The sequence below is a fragment of the Peromyscus leucopus genome, chromosome 19, assembly GCF_004664715.2.
Source record: "Peromyscus leucopus breed LL Stock chromosome 19, UCI_PerLeu_2.1, whole genome shotgun sequence".
In the NCBI taxonomy this organism is placed as follows: Eukaryota; Metazoa; Chordata; class Mammalia; order Rodentia; family Cricetidae; genus Peromyscus; species Peromyscus leucopus.
In genome coordinates this window covers 25,351,833-25,369,450 of record NC_051079.1, presented here as the reverse complement: position 1 = coordinate 25,369,450, position 17,618 = coordinate 25,351,833, and the positions used below count along the sequence as shown (strand labels likewise).

Below are 17,618 nucleotides of genomic sequence, written 5' to 3'. Positions count from 1 at the left end.
GGGCCTGGAGTTAGCTCAGTCATGTCTGAAACCCTTTGAAGGCTGTCTCTAGGTGGCTGAGGTCTGCCACATGAACAACCTATGAGCTTTGTCTCGAGTGACCCCGGAATACTAGTCCTGGTTCTTACGTCTGAAAGCCACGAAGGGAGAAACAGTGTCCTCTCAGGTTAAGAGAGAACTTAAAGCACAAACAGGACGGTCTGCCGGTCCTGGAGTCTCTAACGCTTTCCTCTGACACCTTCAGAACAAATCCAGGCTATCTCGGAGAGGTCCCCAGGCCTTGCCACAGAAAGCTTCCAAGTTCTGGGCCCGGAGTGGGGCTGCAGAGGTCCCCAGGCGTCGTTCCAAGGGCCATCTGGTGTGCGCTCCTTTCCTACAATCGGAGCTGCTGTGGTAGAGCCACCAAAGAACTTTCCAGATGCAGAAAACTGAGCCTAGTGAGTAGGCCTGGCCTTGCCTTTCGGGAGATTCCTGTGAGGAACTTCCAAAAGCTAGAAGAGAAGCTTCTCTGTAAAGAACATGGCATGATTCAAGCATGTGGTTATTCTTATGTTCTTGCCCTTTGGACCAGTGCTGCCCAAGGCAAGCATGATCCAGTTCAAATATGCCATTTAAAAATCGCCTAGCTGACATATAAGAAGTTAAAAAGAAAAATACAAGCCCAATCCAGGCTTCCCATCCTGATTCTTACAGCCCTGTCACCTGGGGCCGGCTCTTCAGCCCCTGCCCTCTTCTGCTGCGTAGGCTGGTAAGGCCTATGAACTCTCAGGCTCACTGTCACTGCCTCATCCTTCCTCTTGGTTGCTTGCTGACCGGTCAGGCTCCCCAAGTTCAGGACTATCTAGCTCATTCCCCAGTGAATGAACATTGCCCGGCATGTAGCAGCTTGAATCATTCACTGGAAATTATTGAGTTGGTGAATGAAAGGATGGATGAATGGATGGATGGATGGATGGATGGATGGATGGATGGATGGATGAATGTGGAGTGAGTGAACTAGTTGGAGTTGTTCAGAAGCACATGAACTATCAAGAAGTGGCTAGTGAGACACATGAGTTCCCACTGGATGGAGAGGGACCCTTGGGATCTAAGATAATAGCCTATGTTTTAACGGAGACGCAGGATGGCTTTGGAACCCTCAGCTCCTTGGACCCTCTGGTCCTGCCTGCTGCCGGCCTGTCTGGTGCATGTCTGACCCATCACCCTCACGTGAAGCAGTGGCCCCTGGCTCACTGTACCTTCTTTGGCTGGGACTCAAGTCAGGGAGCCAGGTAGCAGAGTCAGCGTGGCTTCTTCCCACCAGATGTCATTTCCACCCCTCGGTGGCTGGCTGGGGTCAGGCCGGGAGCAAAGTGGCCCCCGTGCTAGGGGACAAGGCTTCCCTGGCGTCAGAACTCCAGGAGGGAAAGTGGGCACTTTAGAACCTACCAGGAGCTTCCGGTGTCCTAGCCACAGGAAGGCAAAGCAGACTTGGTAGAAGTCAGCACTAGACCAAGGTGGCAGCTGCCAGTCAGCCTTAGAATGGATCCGGGTGCGAAGCCGGGTGCGCGGGTGTGTTCCGGGTGTCTCCAGGCACTGGGATATGCAGTGGTGGTATACACACTCTCTCTAGCACATGAGATACATGCTACAGATGAGCCAGCGAACCCACCCACCTGGACGGCTTTCCCCGCCCTGTTTCCCAATGCCTGGGCTGTACCCAGACCCTGCCCAGGTTTTAAAGTCTCCAGGTGGTTCCCATTAGCTTCCAGAGTTCGGAACTATGAGGTGCGACAGGGACCCTGGAGCAGGTGAAAGCGTGGGACACGGGGAAAAGAAGGATTCTGGGCAGTACTCCTACTTTGCATCGTGAAGTTGTTCCAGAAGGCTCCACAGTACACTGGTGTACAAACGCTCTTGGTCCAGAAGAGGAAGGAAGCAAGAGAGGGGAGCGAGGCCAGCCGTGTACTCTAAAATGTGAGAAGCAGATAGCCTGGGGGAGAAACATGGTAACGAAAGGTCCGTGGCCTTGCTATTTTCAGAGTGCTCTTGCAAATCCTTAAGATGGGCACTGGGTCGAAAAATAGACTGCAGACATGAACGAACAGTTCCGAAGGAAGAAACACAATGGGCTGATACACTTAGAAGAACTGTTGGCCTCGCCAGTCATTGAATAAATGCAAATCACAACAACAAAGAGACGTTATCTGCTGCCTAGCTAATTGGTAGAGATTAAAGACGCGATAATGCCCCAAGATGGCGAGGATGTGGAAAAAACAAAACAACAAAAAACAGGCCCTGTCTTCAGAGGAGGAATGTCGATCAGAGTAGCCTTTCCAGGGGGGCAATTGGGCAGAACAAAATGACTTTCAGGGGACTCATTGCTGAGGAGGATTGCCTGGCCTTTGACACGGGAATCCCACTTTTAGGGAGATCGCCTCAGGAAACAATTATGGACAGCAATAATAAGAGCTAACCTTTATGAAGTGCCCTCTGCATGCCAGGTTCTACACGCATTAGCTCATCCTCACAGCCGTCCCACGAGGTAGGAGCTGTTCTGTATCTCCTGTAGTTTGCAGATAAGAAACAGTGAAGCAGACAGACACTGAGGTCAATGACCTCAGGACTCGAAGCTCACAAGTAGCCAGACCTAGACTAGAACTCAGGCAGCCTGTGTCCCCTGGATATGTGTAGGGATGAGGTCGCAGGCACAGGGAGGGTTCTCAGGGGTTGACTTGTAATGGGAGCATGGGGAGGGCATGCTAGGCACCTCCCAACAGTGGTAAGTTACATAAATTATGATATGCCCACACAGGAATATTATGCAAGTGTGAAAAGTGATTCTGTGGAAAAATATTTGTGTGAATGCCAGGGAAATTTTTTTTGTATGCATAAAAGATCTCTAAAAGGATATTAAAGAAAAAGATAAAATTAGTTACCCCCTGGCTGTTCTGAGAAGCCAGAGGGAGATTTGTTTTCTAAAATATTTACTCTTCTTACGTTTGAATCATGGGACTATATTATGTATTAAAATATATACATCAGTGCACATATACACCTGCAAGTTATGACATAGATCTTCACTCCCCAGAAGTACTATTGGGGGTCCCGAAGAAAGGTTTGAAAGCCCTTACTCAGTCAGACCAAGGTAAATGAAGGCCCTTCCTGGACCGAATCCATCCATGTCTTCCCCAAACCAGTTTCCTTATGGAATCCTTTTCTGGAGTAATGCTCTGTCTTCATCTCTGCAGACATTTGCAAGTTAGGTTTTGAAAACGCTGTTTTTGATACTGAACACAGAGGTGAAGAGGTTGCATTGGTGTGTGTGTGTATGTGTGTGTGTGTGTGTAAAATCACTGAAATAGTGGATGGTTTTGTTTGCTCCTGCCTACACATTGTGTTCTGTCACTTTCTAAACTGAACAAAATGGCTTTCGCAGGTGTCTGTGCTCACATCTAGCCCCACAGCCCACTTTCAAAGAAAGCTTCCTTGCACTTTGCTTCTGGTCTCTGTAGCACACTGCAATCCCCTCCCACTTGTGAGCAGGCTTGGGTGTCAGTCAGGAAAGAAACTCTTACCTCTAGCCAGCCATTTCTCCAGCAGCCTCTAGCCCACTGCCAGGGCTCTGAGCTACAGTAAAAGACAGGTGGTTGGTGATGTAGGTCGGGCCAGCAGGTCCCCAGACAGTTCCTGAGCCCGGTAGACCCTCCCTGACGCTAATGGGAGTGCTCAAACCCAGGTTCTGCATTCCTCAGTGAGAGACAGGGTTCCGAAAGCAGACACTAGCCTGCCACCTGCCCTACACGCTGCAAACCGAAACACTCAGGCTTTGGCCTCAGCTCTGTGGCTGTGTGGTCAAGCTTCTGACCCTCTGAGTCAGCTCTACCCGCATTGACACTTGCCACAAAGAGCTCGGGGGTCAAAGGAGAGAGCGTATGGAAAGTTGCACGTCCTAGGAAGGGCCCTCTCAGTGCAAATTATTGTTATGTTGATCCAGCAGGTAGCCCAGCAGGCCTGTACCTTCCTAGAAACAAAGTACTTTCTCTCTCCGTGTGTGTGTGTGTGTGCGTGTGGTGTGTGTGTGTGTGTGTGTGTGTGTGTGTGTGTGTGTGTGCTTCACGGTGGCAGGGAGTAGCACAAGGAGATGGGAGATGGGATATGGGAGTCGAGGGTATGTGGAAACAGCCTGGGCTTTAGAAACGGGGAAAAGCCTGGAGCTTGCTGCGCAGGCCTGAGCCCATGCCCACCGTATGGCTGCCCTGCATCACCCTTTGACCGCCCCGCTCTGCCTCACGTCCCTTCAGCCCACAACTACCCTCCTCACTTTCCTCCACAGCCTGCCTCACCTCCTCAACTTTCCTCCACATCTGGTCCTTTAGCTCTTAGCTGCCTGAGCCCTGTTCCCCAGGGCTAGGATTAGGACCTGCTCCCTTGGGCTCTGCCACCGCCAGCTCCCCATGCGCCATACTGCAGTGGCAATGGCAGGTTACGGTGCCAGGCTGCCCTTTCTGGAAATGGTGGCTAAGTTTCCCATCTTGTCTTCTGGGCCCCAGCACAGGCCTGGAGGTGGGGGAGGGGGGAGGAAGTGAAGGGAGGAGAGGCAGATGTTAGATCATGAACACTGAGGTCATGATCTGGATTTGAACCTCGGGTCCATTACTGACCCTCGGGGAAGTGACTTCACTCTTCTAAGCCTCAGTTTCCCTGTCTATAAATGGGTTTAAACACTGCAGTAAAGTCATGGGGTTATGCTGGTTTTACAAGCGAATGTGAAGCTCTTGGTACCATCCCAAGGCCAGAGAAGTGCCCAGAAGTAGCAGGACCTGGTTCCTACTGCAGACTCTAAATTCGGGTTGAGTTGGAACTAAAGAAAAATGCCAGGAGGGGTGCCTTCCAGTCTCCCCAGTCCCAGCCTCAAGATGGGGACTCTTCCTGCTCCTGCCTGGCACTGTCCCCACCACCCCCACACTCACCTCCCTGCCTTGTACCCCGCAGCCACGCGGCCCAAGCTGAAGAAGATGAAGAGCCAGACAGGAGAGGTGGGTGAGAAGCAGTCGCTGAAGTGTGAGGCGGCGGCGGGGAACCCCCAGCCTTCCTACCGCTGGTTCAAGGACGGCAAGGAGCTCAACCGGAGCCACGACATCCGTATCAAGTACGGCAATGGCAGGTGAGCGGCGCCACCTGCCCTCCATCCCGCCAGCTTCCGGTCCTGGAAGGGAGGGCCAGAGTCCTATCCCCAAACCCAGTGTGGAACCAGTCAGGTCCCCCTCCATGGGTCCCTTCCTGGCCACACCCAAGGCTTCCCTGACTGCTGAGCCCTTCGGGCCAGGCCTGCCCTGGTATTGCAGTCCATGGGCAAGGATTAAGCAATTCCTGGGGCTGGGGATGTAGCTCGGTGGATAAAGTGCTTGCTTAGCATGCACAAAGCCTTGGGTTCAAACCTAACACCACATAAAACCAGGCGTGGTGGCCCGGGCCTTTGATCCCAGCACTTGGGAGGCGGAGTCAGGAGGACCAGAAGTTCAAGGTCATCCTCGGCTACCTAGCAAGTTGAAACCAGTTTTGGCTAGATGAGACCCTGTCTCACAGTGAAAAGAGGATGAAGCAATTTCTGTGTCTGAAGGTGGGAGGCCCTTTGACTCTGAGCTGCCTGTCGCCGCAGAAGTCCTGCTTGTCAAAAGATCTAGCATCCATCCGAGAGATCCCAAACCTGGCAGTTTTAGGAGAAAAGACCCCATCTGTGGAAGATCTTTGGGGAGTCACATAAGATAAAAAGATGGGGTCCTGACTTGGCAAGTTGCCATGTGTAGAGAGCTTAGTAAGTGGGAAGAGCCCACTGACTGACATCAGGGGGTCTACCTGTGACCCTCCCCCACTGCATGAAGATTATCTTTAGTCCCGAATGAGTATTTCAGGAGCGTGGTGTGCACGCTCCCTGAGTCTTCAGGCTGGGGAAGAAACCCTCAACTCTATCCAGGCAAGGGGCAGGAGGTGCCAGGAGAGCCTGGAGTCTAAGCAGCTCCTGCCTGTCTGCCACTAGACACACTTCCACCCGACCTTTCTCCATGGGCTCTGGAGCCTAGGTAGACATTGTGTTCCGACTAAGGAGCCCCTCAAGTCTTTTCTACCCCCACCCCCCAGAGTAGCTTGCAACTGCCCCCTTTGGAGATATCGTTTTCCTCTAGCCCTCCAAAAAATGCAAACAAAGGTGTTTTTTTTTAGAGACCATCAGCCTACCCCACAACAGAAAGTGTTAGGTGAACGTCCGGAGCTCGGGCCACCCCTACCTCGCCTCGGAGGCCCCCCGCAACCTGAGAGGAAAAGTGGGGTTCCCGGAGCTCCTCCACTCTCCTTCCAAGACTTAAACCGAAGACAAACTGGTTACCTGGGACAAAGACAGAAAGTGGCCCAGGCAAAAAGTCATACAGGACGGGTTTAGATAAGAGGTCTGTGGCTGTAGGAAGGCTCATTCCTGAGGGAACTGTGGTAGCTGGAGAGGTGGGGGCGGGGTTGGGGTAGGTTCTATAACATTGGCAAGAAATCCAGTCTAAACACCCCTACACCCCCCACCCCTCCCCACCACCCTACTATAGTCTTGGAACCAGCCTAGAACAATAGTGGACAGGACCTTTGGAGCTGGGGCTGGAGGGGGTACCGCCCTCCAGCTTCCCCCCTGTCTCCCCGAGTCTACGAAGTCCAGGGAAGGTGCGGGCCATTCCCTGCCACACCGCTCCCAACATGGCACTCGTCTGCCCACCCCCATCCCACCAGACCTTGCACCATACCGTAGCCTCATGCCCTCCCTTACGATACACACACATTCACACACTCATGCATTCACACCACATTCACACATACACACATATTCATATACTCACACCACATTCACACACACACACTCATATACTCACATCACATTCACACACACACTCATATACTCACATCACATTCACACACACTCATATACTCACATCACATTCACACACACACACACACACTCATACACTTAACCACATTCACACACACACTCATACTCATATACTCACACCACATTCACACATACACACACATTCATATACTCACATCACATTCACACACACACACTCATATACTCACATCACATTCACACACACACTCATATACTCACACCACATTCACACACACACACTCATATACTCACACCACATTCACACACACACTCATATACTCACATCACATTCACACACACTCATATACTCACATCACATTCACACACACACTCATATACTCACATCACATTCACACACACACTCATACACTTAACCACATTCACACACACACTCATATACTCACACCACATTCACACACACACTCATATACTCATATCACATTCACACACACACTCATATACTCACACCACATTCACACACACTCATATACTCACATCACATTCACACACACACTCATATACTCACATCACATTCACACACACACTCATACACTTAACCACATTCACACACACTCATATACTCACATCACATTCACACACACACACACTCATATACTCACATCACATTCACACACACACCACATTCTCACACACACACACATACACTCAACCACATTTGAGCGCACACTCACACTCACACTCACATTCACACACACACGCTCCACTCTGCTAAGGCACCATCAGTTCTTGTCTTTCTTTGGTAACTCTCCCCTCTCTCCCTCTCCCTCCCAGCAGACCTCATCCTGTCCACCCCTCTTCCAAGCCACTCCCCCTGACTGCTGTCACCTTCCCCTTCCCGCTGTCACCTGGTTCCTTCCACCACCATGCAAGTCACCTGAGGCCCCTGCTCTATTCCTTTCATCCTGTCCACACTGTCTCACCCCAGGCAGCCAGTTCAGCACATCCCAGCCCCTCCACCCACGACCTCTGGGCTCCCAAGCCTGGGCCTCCCAGCAGCGCTTGGTTCTGGGACACCTGTTGCCTCTCCCTGTGGCTTCTCAGCTGGCCCTGCTGTGAGTCAGACCTCTCTCCCAGATTCCACTGGTGCTGGGCTCCCCTACATCTTAGGCTCTGCGGCCTTCTCCCTCCCCACCAGTGGGTGATGCCACCCTCTGACGGCTTCACACCTCTGAGACCTGAGATCCAGGCCTGCAGCTGGAGGCATGGCGGCAGTCTCGTCCAAGTTCTACACTGTGCTGACAGCTGAGTCCCAAACGCCGCTCCTGCAGAGTCTCTGACTCAGAATGCTCCCAACCAGCCCCTCGGCCCCACCCTCACTAACCCAGCTGCTCCGTGTGCTCCTCTGCTGTGCACCCCCAGACACCCCCAACACCTACCCCTTGCCATCTCTGCAGGTGGACACGACCTCCCTGCCCTAAATGTTTCCCACCTGACCTCCCCTCCGCCTAGCTTCTTACCCTCTCCTGCCATACTCTTGGGCCACAGGCCCCTTTGTGAGGTAATCTGTGCAGCTAACCTGGGGGTACAGAGTATTGACTGTGTCAAGCCCTCTGCTAGAGGTTCGGGATACATTGGTGGACAAGCCAGCTGTGGCCCCTGCCTTCATGAGGATCTGGGCCAATTTCCAGCGTAGAATCTGGACTAATAATAATATTATGATTCTAGTTCTCGGGCCCCCTACAAGTGCCTGCAACAGATGATCCTTTCCAACCAGACCTCCACGAAATTATCCTTTCCTTATTTGACAGCCTTGGGGCCCTCCCAATCCTTGCTGGCCTAAACGTCACACCACCCTGTTGATCTGTCCCTACTAGAGGCCCAACCCCTGGTCTTTCCTTTCACAGCCCTGGACTTGGACCCAGGCTGTCCCCTGTACTAGGAAAATTGCCCCTCTTGTCCCCGGCAAAGCCCTCCAAGACCCAGCATGAATGCTGTATCTCCGGAAATCCACCCGAGCCCTCCAATCAGCTCCCACGTCCTCTGAGAGTACTTTAGACCTAGCTTCATCTTACCACTGAGAAATCGATCACTCCTCCTCAGGGGGAGCCCCTCCACCTCCTCCCCCTGCTCCCCTATAAGCCTAGAAGCAGAGATCCATATTCAGTGTGAGGCTCACAAGTGTGTGACCGGCTCTCCCCTCCCGCACTCTGATGTCGGCCCTCAAGAGGCCGAACAGGGTCCCTACGGAGAGTCCAACCTTCTAAACAACTAACTTCCTGGTAAAGCCTCAGATTCATCTGATACATGGGTGACCTAATCCAGAGACAAGGCTTAGGTGGTAGACCCTTGTCTCAAGCAGGACACGGCCCCTTCCCCATGAGCTGCCTTCTGAAATGTCTCTTGCCCCGTCTGTCCTGTCCCTGGTCTCCCGGCAGTAAATGGTTAGCTGTGGAGGAGTGGGAGATGGCAGGGACCTTCAAAGTGACTCCTAGAGAACCGCCAGCTCTCTAGACTACCCACGCCCCCATGAGCACACATCATAGAGGAGCCAGAGCCACGCACGCACGCACGCACGCAGCTAGGAGCCTCCTTTCTGACTCTTCTGTCCTTCCTCCCTGAGTTCCTCGTGCTCTACCTGCCCAGGCTCCGTTCAGCGTCAGCGTCTCTGTTGGCTGGCGGAGACGGCCTTCCCGACAGGGGCTGACTGTCTGTCTCTGTGCCCGCCAAACTGCCCTGTCATCCAGGCCTTCCTGAGCCAGGAGAACACTTGCCCCCCGAGCCCAGGGCACAGGCCCTCCCCTGCAGAACCGCATGTTCCCTTATTTATGAGGGGCAGGCTGGGACAGGCCCCTCAGGCAGGCAGGGGAGGCAGGCACTGAGGAAAGTGTGGGGCTGCCCAGATCCTGTCGCTGCCAGCAGAGAACAGGCTAGGGAGGCGGGGACGGCAACCTTTGCAGGGGCAGACCCGGGTCAGCGCATTGATGGGGTGGCAGGAGTGTGCACCCTGCCTGCCTTCCAGGAAGGCAAGGAGAGAACCCTGAATCCTAGGGACTCCAGATGGACCTAAGAATGAGGAGAGTGTAGGAGAGCTCCTCGGGGCCCATTCTCAGCTGTAGCTCTGGGTCCCGTTTCCCGGAGACCTCTGGAGCCTCAGTGAACCAAGATGCTGATCCTGGTCCCCTGCACCCTTGGGTGGGAGTCCTTCCTCCAAGTCTGTGTTGCTCCTTAGATGGGCTGCCTTGTCCTGCTACAAACGGCATCCTACGAGGAAAGCTCCTTTGAGTGGTGCTGTGGGTGACCATGAGGGTCTTGCTGGCTCTGGGTCCCCAGCATGAACTCTCTCTTGCCCTCAGCTGACCCCCACCCCCCACTGACCCCCACTTCCCTGCCTCTCCAGCATGCTCTGTCCGAGGCAAGTGGGACTCTGTGGCATCTAGTTAGTTTGAGATGGGAAGCGGATGTGTGCAGTCGGAGGGGACCCCCGGGGCTCTGCTCCACGAAGAGAAACGAGTTGGTAGGGGAGAACTGTGAGCAGGCACAAGCCCCAGGGAGGAAGACCAGCATGAAGCAGGAACGACAGGGCACACAGTCAAGTCACTGTCACCACACTAGCGAGGCCATCACCACCGCAGTGAGGTCCATCAATCTGCAGCGAGCTCATGGGAATCTGAGAGTGAGATATTTGAGAAGAGGCCAATTTCCAAAGGCCGAGGTAAAGCCAAGAGGGAGGTGCTTTCTGCCCAGCTCTCCCCCCATTCCTTCCCCATAGCCCACATCCTGTCCCCATTCCCATCCCGGTCCTTATGCCAGCAGGGTCATGGCTCTCTTTTGCAGCCTTGGGGCTCAGGCCGGGCGGTGGCAGCCCGGCTCTACCCTACCTGTACCCTAGCCAACTGTGCATATGCAAGGAATCTGGTTTTTTATCCGTCACTTAAAAAAAAGGAGGAGGTCACTGCATGTACAGACACTGTGTCCTTTCTCGGGCCCCTGGCTTTATCCAGAGCACTTTCTGGACCCCAGCGTGCGTCAGATGCGGGACGGATTGGGGGCTGTGAACAGAGCCTTGCAGAACTAAGATACCCCAGAGCACTGCAGGGGAGCCTTGGGGAAGACGCAAGATTTGGTCAGGGTTTCAGAAAGAAGCCAAACAAACCCACATGCTCTAGAGTCACAGCTGGGGGGCGGAGGGGGGCTACTAGGACTGGGCCTCAGGCCATCAAGTGAGAGACTAGAGGAAGGGGTAGCCCTAGCTTCCGGTGTCCTCACTGCTCCTCAGCTCCGGGTCCACCTCTCCTCTGCCTTGCTGAGTGTCTGCCAGCAACCCAAGAGCCCTCTAAAGACTTCGTTTGCCCGTATACAAGAAGAGGATACCCTAATCGGCCCTGAGGCTCCAGACCCTGGAGCACATCGTTTCCAGCATCTGGGAGGCGCTTGTCAGATGTTCAAGGAAGGCATAAAACAAAAGCCTGTTGGAGAAGGGGCTGCAGAGGCCCCTCAATGGCAAGGCTGAGTGGATGGTAGGAGAGAGCCCCAGACTTGGACTGGTACCCCAGACTGGTACAGTTGCCACTGAAGCTATCAGACAGGTGTCCTCCCAGGCACCTGGGAGTCGGGGTCCATGTTGCTGCTCTAACATAGTATCCAGATGGGTTTACCTGTAAACAGTATGGATGGAGTTGGTCCCCGGCTGTAGAGGCTGAGAACTCCAAAATCAAGGGTATGAGGGCCTTCTCAATGTGTGTCCTTGTGACCTGCTAGCGCCATTGCAGTGGGGACCAGTGGACTCTGGGAAACACGTTCAAACCCTAACACTGAACAGTGACAACCTGCTGTTCTTTCTATGGACAGCAAAGGCAGCTGGGAATGAGAGATGTGGCCATGTGACTTCCTAAGGGGCCTGGTGTTCTTCCCCAGGAAAAATGGTACAAAGAAACCCAGCCCCAAGAAAAGAGATGTGAAAACTCAGAGATGTAGAGCATGCGTGCTGTGGCCGGATGCACCCTGTCTTGTCCTGAGGGTTCGAGTCTCCCTCCCAGCTCCAGGGTTCAGAGTACCACCTGCGCTCCAGAAAAAAAGCCGGCCTGAGGCACCTTCTTCTCACCCAGCCTACACAGCCACTGTGGTTCAGGGAAGTGACCGCTGAGAAGCTCGGTAGCCCTGCCTCACACCTCTCTCTCCCTCTTTCCTCTTCCAAACCAGAAAGAACTCACGACTACAGTTCAACAAGGTGAAGCTGGAAGACGCTGGGGAGTATGTCTGTGAGGCTGAGAACATCCTTGGGAAGGACAGCGTGAGGGGCCGGCTCCATGTGAACAGCGGTAGGTGTCCCTCAAAAAAGGGAAGGGTGGGGGGGACGAGTAGATCAGCTGCCCCTCAGCCCTCAGGAGACCAGCACGTGATCTTTTTTGCACTCAGCCCCCCTCCCTCCTGCTGCTGCGTATCAAACCCCAGATCTCAGCCAATTCAGAGAAATGCAGTCAAAGCATAAATGTTTAGTTTTGTTATCTGGGCCTGGAAGAGCCGCCAGCTCTCATTTTAAATACCCTGAAAACTAAATATTTTGAAATCAAGAGGTGGGGGGTTGGGGGGGGGAGAGGATATTTTTAGAAGGCAATTACGGGAGGCTGGGCTGTCAGGAGCGAGGCTGGGGAGAGACAGGCCCAGGGTGGGTGTGAGCTGCCTGCCTGTTGCCAGCTGCCTCGTCGGGCACCTGAGCCAGGCCTCAGGGTGGGAGGCTTGAGTGCCTGGGGCCTGGGCGCAGCCTCCATTTAGGAATCACAGGCCTGGCTCACTGACCCTAGGCCCTCTTTGGAGACTTACAAAGCAAGGCTGTTTGGCTTGCTGGCTCACAGTGCCTGACGCAGCATCAGACTAGAGAACACCTTTCCGCTGGGTTGTCTCCTCAGGCCCTGGTTTGGGGCATAGAAAGCCACCTCTCCTCCCGGGCATAGGATCTGATCCTGTGTATATTCCGCCCCGTGCCCCCCCCCCCCCCGACTGCGTTACCACCACACAGCACTGACTTGAAAGGGATCCTGCAACCTTACCAAGGCCGACAGTCAGGCCAGACCCTGTCTGCCCCGGGCTCATGGGAGATACCTCAGACTTCTTGGGCTCTCGTACCACTGTGTCATAGGAGTCATCTGTTTTCTCGATCTTTCTCACACCTGTCCCTCCCATTCCAGTCCCTATCTCCAGGGCAGCCATGGTGGCCCCCAACACGCATGCGTCAGAGCAATGGGCTTCTAAAGTGCCTTCTTGAAGCCACGCCCCTTCCCTGGAGCCTCAGAACCAGAGCTTGCTCCTTTCCTGTCGGACCCCAAGGTCTTGTCGCCCCCAGATGAACTCGCTCTCCTTTACCAGTCTCCGTCCTTTCCAACCCCGGGCAGCCTTCCTCCTTGACCTCCTGCAGTGTTACTCTGGGTCCAAACCCCACTCTGGGCTACCTCTTGACCCCCCACGGTTTGGTGGCGTCTCTTGAATTCTAGCCTTACACCCCCCCATACTGTTGTTGGATTTGTTCCGCGCTTCCGACCAGCGACCAGCGTAGGAGGAGCCTCCGGGAAGTAATGATGCTGGACAGGAATGACGCTGTCCCCTAAGAGCTCTGGTCACATCTACTGTTTACTGAGCCATTTTCTCTAGCTGCGTTGTCTCGTGGACCCTTCTTTGGGAGAGGCTCAGAGAGGTTGTGTGTTTTGCCCAAAGTCAAACAGCGTGTTACTGATAGGGCCCTACAGTGAGAAAGTCATTAGTAAACTTGGTCTTGGCACTCCATGAACCTGTTTACTACTCTGGCCTCAGGGCCTAGCACAATGCCTACCTCACAATAGGAGCCGGTAAATGGTACATTAAAGAAATTACAACCTGGGGTTAGGAATGTAGTTCAACGGGAGAGCTCTTGCCTAGCATATACAAGGCCTGAGTTTCAATATCTTTTTTTTTTTTTTTTTTTTTTTTTTTTTTTTTTTTTTTTTTTGAGACAGGGTCTCTCTACACAGTCCTGGCCATCCAGGAACTCACTTGGTAGCCCAGGCTGGCCTTGAACTCACAGAGATCCACCTGCCTCTGCCTCCCAAGTGCTGGAATTAAAGCCACCATGCCCAGCTTTCAATATATTTTTTTAATTAGAAAGAAAGGAAGAAAGAAGGAAGGAAGGAAGGAAGGAAGGAAGGAAGGAAGGAAGGAAGGAAGAACTATTCCAAGCCCTTGTGGCCTCCTCCACATCCTGGCTTGATGGCCTGAGAATGGTGACGGAGGCAAGTCCCTGGATCCAGTGCTCTCAAGCTGTCCCAAACTGGCATGCACCTGGGCTCAGCTCCTGCCACCTCTGTAGTCGTGGGCAGACATCCTCTGAGCCACCTTGAACTTCAGGTTTCTCGTTTTATTAATGAAGATTTTTCTGGGTTAGAATTGACAAATATCCAACTTATACTGATCCTAAGGAAATCATTTATCGGCTCACGAAACTAGGAAGTCCAAAGGCTGTGCTGGCTCCGGATGGAAAAGACTCTAAGAATTGAGGGTGGGTCGGTTTCTTGCTTTCCTGCTATGAAACCGCATCTCCCGTATTTAGAGAGGGGAGCAGGAAGAGAAGGCACCTGCCTCAGAGAGTTCCCCTCAGCCAGCCCCCATCTCTGCGTCCTCCCGGGCCAGGTATGAGAATGGCTTCTTATTCCTCCTGCTGAGGTCGCATGCACACGCAGCCCTGTTCCCTGTCAGGTGGATGGGGCCCCATCTGTGCCAGGCTTATCTGTGCCAGGCTTATCTGTGGGCAGAAGCGCTGTAAAGAGGCAGTGTGCCCTGCATGGTGGCCCTGTAGGACAACCCACCTCATTATGTGATGCAAAAGGAACAGGAAGGGCTCCTGCACAGAACCCCCCGGCGCTGCTCTCTTCATTTCGCAGGACCAGGGTCTCGAGGGTCTGACTCACCAGTAAGCCCCAGTCCCAGCCAGGAATGACCCCCTCAGCCGCGGCATGCCAGACTTCGCTAGGCTTTGGAAGCAGACAGTGCACCTTTGGGCAGAGCAGAGGGTCTCATGCAGAGATGGAATCCCAGCTGCCCACAGGCTTCAGTGCCTCCTGTCCCTGCAACCTGGTGTGAGAGCAGAGGCCCAGGTGGTAGCCAGAGCTCCGACATCTGCACTGGGTCCAGCTCTGTGTCCCACAGGCTGCATGCTCCTTCCCCACCTAAAGCTCAGCTTGGCCCTCGCAGGCTGACCTACGTGGTGTTAAGCTTCTCCTGAACTCCTGGGATTCTGAGTTTGCCACTAAGGTTGCCATCGGCACCTCACCCACACACACACATGCATCCTCACACACATGCATCCTCACACACACACTGCACACACACACACACATGCATGCACACACACATGCATCCTCACACACATGCATACACACACATGCATCCTCACACACATGCATACACACACACATGCATCCTCACACACACACTGCACACACACACATGCATCCTCACACACATGCATACACACACATGCATACACACACATGCATCCTCACACACACACACTGCACACACACACATACACATGCATCCTCATACACATACACACACACATGCATCCTCACACACACACTGCACACACACAAATGCATCCTCATACACATACACACACACTGCACACACACACACACTGCACACACATGCATACACACACACTGCACACACACACACACACACTGCACACACCGCACACATCTCTTTGCTTTGGCTGTCCTGTCCAGTCTGCAGCAGGCGAGACTACTCTTGATGTAGAGACGTGGTCATGGCTGTTTTCCCAAGCAGAGATGCATGGATTCTGTGTTTACCAGCGAAAGCCAGCAGACCTGCAGCAACCACACCCTGAGGAGGGGGTGGAGGGCGGGCAGCGGGCAGCTGAGCCTGCCCCCAATGACTCATCCCGAGGTGGGTTGGTGGGGCCCCGCCCAGGCCCCAAGGGAGTAGGGCCACAGGAGTAGGGCGTCAAAGGGCATCATCCTACTCTTGGGTGGCTACCTACCTCTCCATTAGGGTGGAGCCACAGTCCTCTTTCCCAGATCAGAGCTGGCCCTCCGGAAGTGACAGCTCTGGGTCTCATGGGAGCTTCCATCGTCCCTGGGCTGACAGGGAAGAGGAGTCTGCAGACAGAGACAGAACTTGGAACAAAACAGTCTGCGTAGTGCAATCCTCTTTTGCCTTCAGAAGCCTGTCCCAAGTGAAAGGGAACTCCAGACTGTCCCAGGATACCAAGCACGGGGCAGGCAGGTCTTACAGGACTGCAGACATGTGGCTGAGGCCTCTGGGCAAGGGGGTAGCTGGTTGAACACGTCTACACATGCACACGTGCACAGGTATCCTGACATCAGTTGTATTTGGTACGACCCCGCTGAGTTCCAGAAAGGCACTGCCTTGGTTATCACAGACCCTCAAATGAAAAGAAGGTAAAATCCTAGGCCTGAAAGCGTGCGCCTCTCCCAACAAAGTAGGGGGAGGATGGGCCCCTGGGCCAACCGAAAAGGAGCCGTTTGCACAGCAAGGCAGGAGCTGGATAGCTCAAGGCAATGGGTCTGGACCTTAAAGAGAGGCAGAAGTTTGTCCCTGCTGAAAAGAGGAGAGAGCAGCTGCAGCCTGGACAACAGAGAGACACTCAGTGTTCCTGCTCAGCCTCTGTCCCATTTCATCTTCCTCTGAAGGTCTGGGACAGCTTGAACCAAGACACTCATGGCAACTGCTTCCTGGCCTTTCCCCTTCTGGGCATGGTTTTAATTAATTTTTTTAGATATAATTTGCATACCATAAAATTTGTCCTTTTGGAGTATGATTCAGTGGCGTTCGGTATAGTCACCGACTTATGTAACTATCCCCACTAATTCCGAACATTTCATCATCACCTCAAAAACTGCATGTGTATTTAGCAGTCACTCCCCACTTCCCCCTCCAACCCCACAACTCTACTCTTGCTCTCTGCCCCGTGGATTAATTTATAGTAGATGTTTTGTATAAATATACCCATATAATAAGTGGCCTTAACATATCTTAAGGCCCATCCATGTCGTACCATATATGAGCACATTCCTTTTATGGTGAAATGCTATTCTAGTGTGTGAATACTACATTTTATTCATCCATTTTGAATACATCCAACAGTTTGAATTGTTGAATCATTTGGATCGCTTCCACATTTGGGCTGATGAATAATGTTTCTGCAGACATTCATGTTCAGGTGGTTGTGAGCACACAGGTTTTCAGTCTTGAGGATACACCCAGGAGTGGAATTTCTTGAGTGTACGGTAACTCTGGGGATTTAAAATTTTTTCTTTTCTTAAAGAGCTCCCAGAGGTCAGGAGGTGTTGGCACATGCCTTTAATCCCAGCACTCAGGAGGCAGAGGCAGGCGGATCTCTATAAGTTCGAGGCCAGTATGGTCTACAGAGCGAGTTCCAGGACAGCCAGGGGTACACAGAGAAACCCTGTCTCAAAAACAAACAAACAAACAAACAAACCTCCCAGACTAGATGTCTAAGCAAGCACATCACCATTCATTGACAGCAGGTGTGGCCCAGGGGTCTGGTCCCTCCATAGCCTCTCTACCACTTGCTCTTTTCCAGCTCTACCATCCTAGCCATTCTAGTAGGCATGAAGCGGTAGCTCCCCGTGGTTTTGACTTCACCTCCCTAACGACCTCTCTGCATTATTTGCTAGTGAGAGGAGAAAAGCTATGGATGCCCAGGCTAAGGACACTA

The 17,618-nt window shown here is 53.1% G+C and overlaps 1 protein-coding gene across 2 annotated transcripts in view; it reads left to right on the top strand.

The window, feature by feature from the left end:
* Window positions 1-17,618, top strand: part of Nrg2 (neuregulin 2) — a 190,162-nt gene that overhangs the window by 145,690 nt on the left and 26,854 nt on the right. For both annotated transcript variants that reach the window (XM_028886757.2, XM_028886758.2), the window contains exons 2-3: window positions 4,975-5,146; window positions 12,068-12,186. In XM_028886757.2, coding sequence (XP_028742590.1) covers window positions 4,975-5,146; window positions 12,068-12,186 — 291 coding nt within the window. The remainder of the gene's footprint in view (window positions 1-4,974; window positions 5,147-12,067; window positions 12,187-17,618) is intronic.